General features: G+C 30.8%; 1 protein-coding gene across 1 annotated transcript; it reads left to right on the plus strand.

Annotated features, from left to right (window-relative positions):
- Positions 1–691: 691 nt before the first annotated feature.
- Positions 692–1,654, plus strand: LOC139091981 (arylalkylamine N-acetyltransferase-like 2). Its single transcript, XM_070642244.1, has one exon. It carries the CDS (start codon positions 774–776, stop codon positions 1,590–1,592), a length of 819 nt encoding a protein of 272 aa, XP_070498345.1. The 5' UTR covers positions 692–773; the 3' UTR covers positions 1,593–1,654.
- Positions 1,655–2,067: the final 413 nt, after the last annotated feature.

A 2,067-nucleotide genomic window follows, 5' to 3' on the forward strand; every position in this document is an offset into this window, starting at 1 on the left:
CACAAAATGAAGGAAGTGAGATAGAATGCAGTTGGAGATGAATATGAGGAAGATAGAAACAGTCAACGATGAACATGTGTAATCTGATTTTTTTTTTTTTCGCATTATTACATACGTTTCAATTAATTAATGAGTAAATGAACATTAAGGCTCATTAGCAAGCGATTAATTTGCATGCGTGTGTGGTTTATTTAGATATCATGCTGTGTTGGATTATTTGTGGGATTTTTTTTAAGTTTGAGATGATTGTGAGGAAACTAGTTGGATTGGAATTTAGATTGGGATGTGACGGCTTTTTGAAATTCAAATTATAACGGCTTTTTAAAATTCAAGTTTTAATAACTGATTTTTTGAAGTTGAACGGATTTTTGAAATTCAAATTCTAACGACTTTTTGAGATTCAAATTATAACAGGCTTTTAGAAATAATAAATTATTAAATTCTAATTTTAACGGATTCTTGAAATTCAAATTGTAAAGGCTTTTTGAAATTAAAATTGTAAAGGCTTTTGAAATCCAGTTTTAACAGATTTTTGAAATTTGAACTTTAACAGCTTTTTAAAATTTAAATTATTAAGGATTCTTGAAATTAATATTGTAAAGGCTTTTTGAAATTCAAATTATAACGATATAGAAATCAATTTTTGAAAGAAAAAAATTCCAAATTAAGAATTAATCAAAGCAATCATTGATTTGTCATTTCAATTTTTTCCATCAACACCAAAATTTTAAGTCGCCGTAAAAGTATTTTCTGGCAAAAAATCAGCAACCAGAATGTTTCTAAATTGTCTAGTTAATACTTTCAAATCCAAATTGAATCTCACTGCATTTTATTCAACAACCGTCACAAAATCTCCATCAAAATTCATTTCATCGCTATTAGCACCAAGAAAGAAAGATGAGCCAATACATGTGAAATTTGAACTTGTCAAAAGTGCCGAAATCGATCCAACATTACAATTTCTTGCAAAAAATTACTTCAAAGAAGATCCTTTATGTAGAAGCTTGTGCATTAACACATCAAAGGAAATCTGTGACGGTCCAATGCAAGTATTGTTAAAAGATTCATTACGTCATGGAATGACAATCATAGCACGTGAAGGAAAAGAAAATGAAATTGTTGGTGCTTGTATAAACAACAGAAATTGCCCGTGGGATGCACAAAAGCTTGAAGAATTTGCAAAACAAGTTCAGGATGGAAATACAAAAAAGCTCCTTTACATTTGGGCTTTAATGAGTCGCGAGCCAAAGATACATCAAGAACTAGCACTTAATAGCATCTTTGAGATTGCCATAGTAGCAATACACCACAAGTTCATATGTCGTGGAATTGGAACCGAATTAGTTAAACGTTCATTAGATTTAGGACGTGACCTCAATTTCTCATATGCCAGAATGGATTGCACGAGTGATTATTCTATAAAAATTGCAGAAAAATTGAATATGAAAAGGCTGTGGGATGTATCATATAAAAATATTTTCATGCAGGATGGTAAAACGCCATTAGTTGTACCAGAATATCCACATTCGCAAGCTGCCGTCTATTACACGCATCTAAAAGAGCAGTCGGAAGAGAAAAAATCTACAAAATGAAAATTATAAAAATTTTTTTAATGAGTAGCAAAATATGTCGATTGATTTTCCTGTATGCGAGTATTTTTGTTGTTTGTTCGAGTGTGTATTTGTGAATGTGAAGCAATAAATTGAAAATTTTTCGATAAATGACCACAAAATGCATTATCTATCTCTTTATTCAGATGTATAATCGTGTGTATTTTTCTGGGGTGATGGGTTGGGTCTCGGTTAATCAATGTTTTATGTGCTGAATTAGTTAGATCAGATGTTGGGAGTGTACCTGAAGGAAAAGGACTGTTATGAAGGGTATTTGAAAGTATATTCGGAAAGTTGAGAATTTAAGAGTTTTTACTAAGTTTTCACTTACACTTATGTACAAGAACATTTTGCAATAATCTAGGCTCCAAGTCGGAGTATGGTTATAGTTAGTAAGTAAGTAATGTACAAGAAAGTGTTTTAAGTTATGGAAAGGTACAATATTGAATAAATGTAT

The sequence above is a fragment of the Chironomus tepperi genome, unplaced genomic scaffold (assembly GCF_022539635.2).
Source record: "Chironomus tepperi strain 1889 unplaced genomic scaffold, CSIRO-AGI_Ctep_v1 contig_269, whole genome shotgun sequence".
In the NCBI taxonomy this organism is placed as follows: domain Eukaryota; kingdom Metazoa; phylum Arthropoda; class Insecta; order Diptera; family Chironomidae; genus Chironomus; species Chironomus tepperi.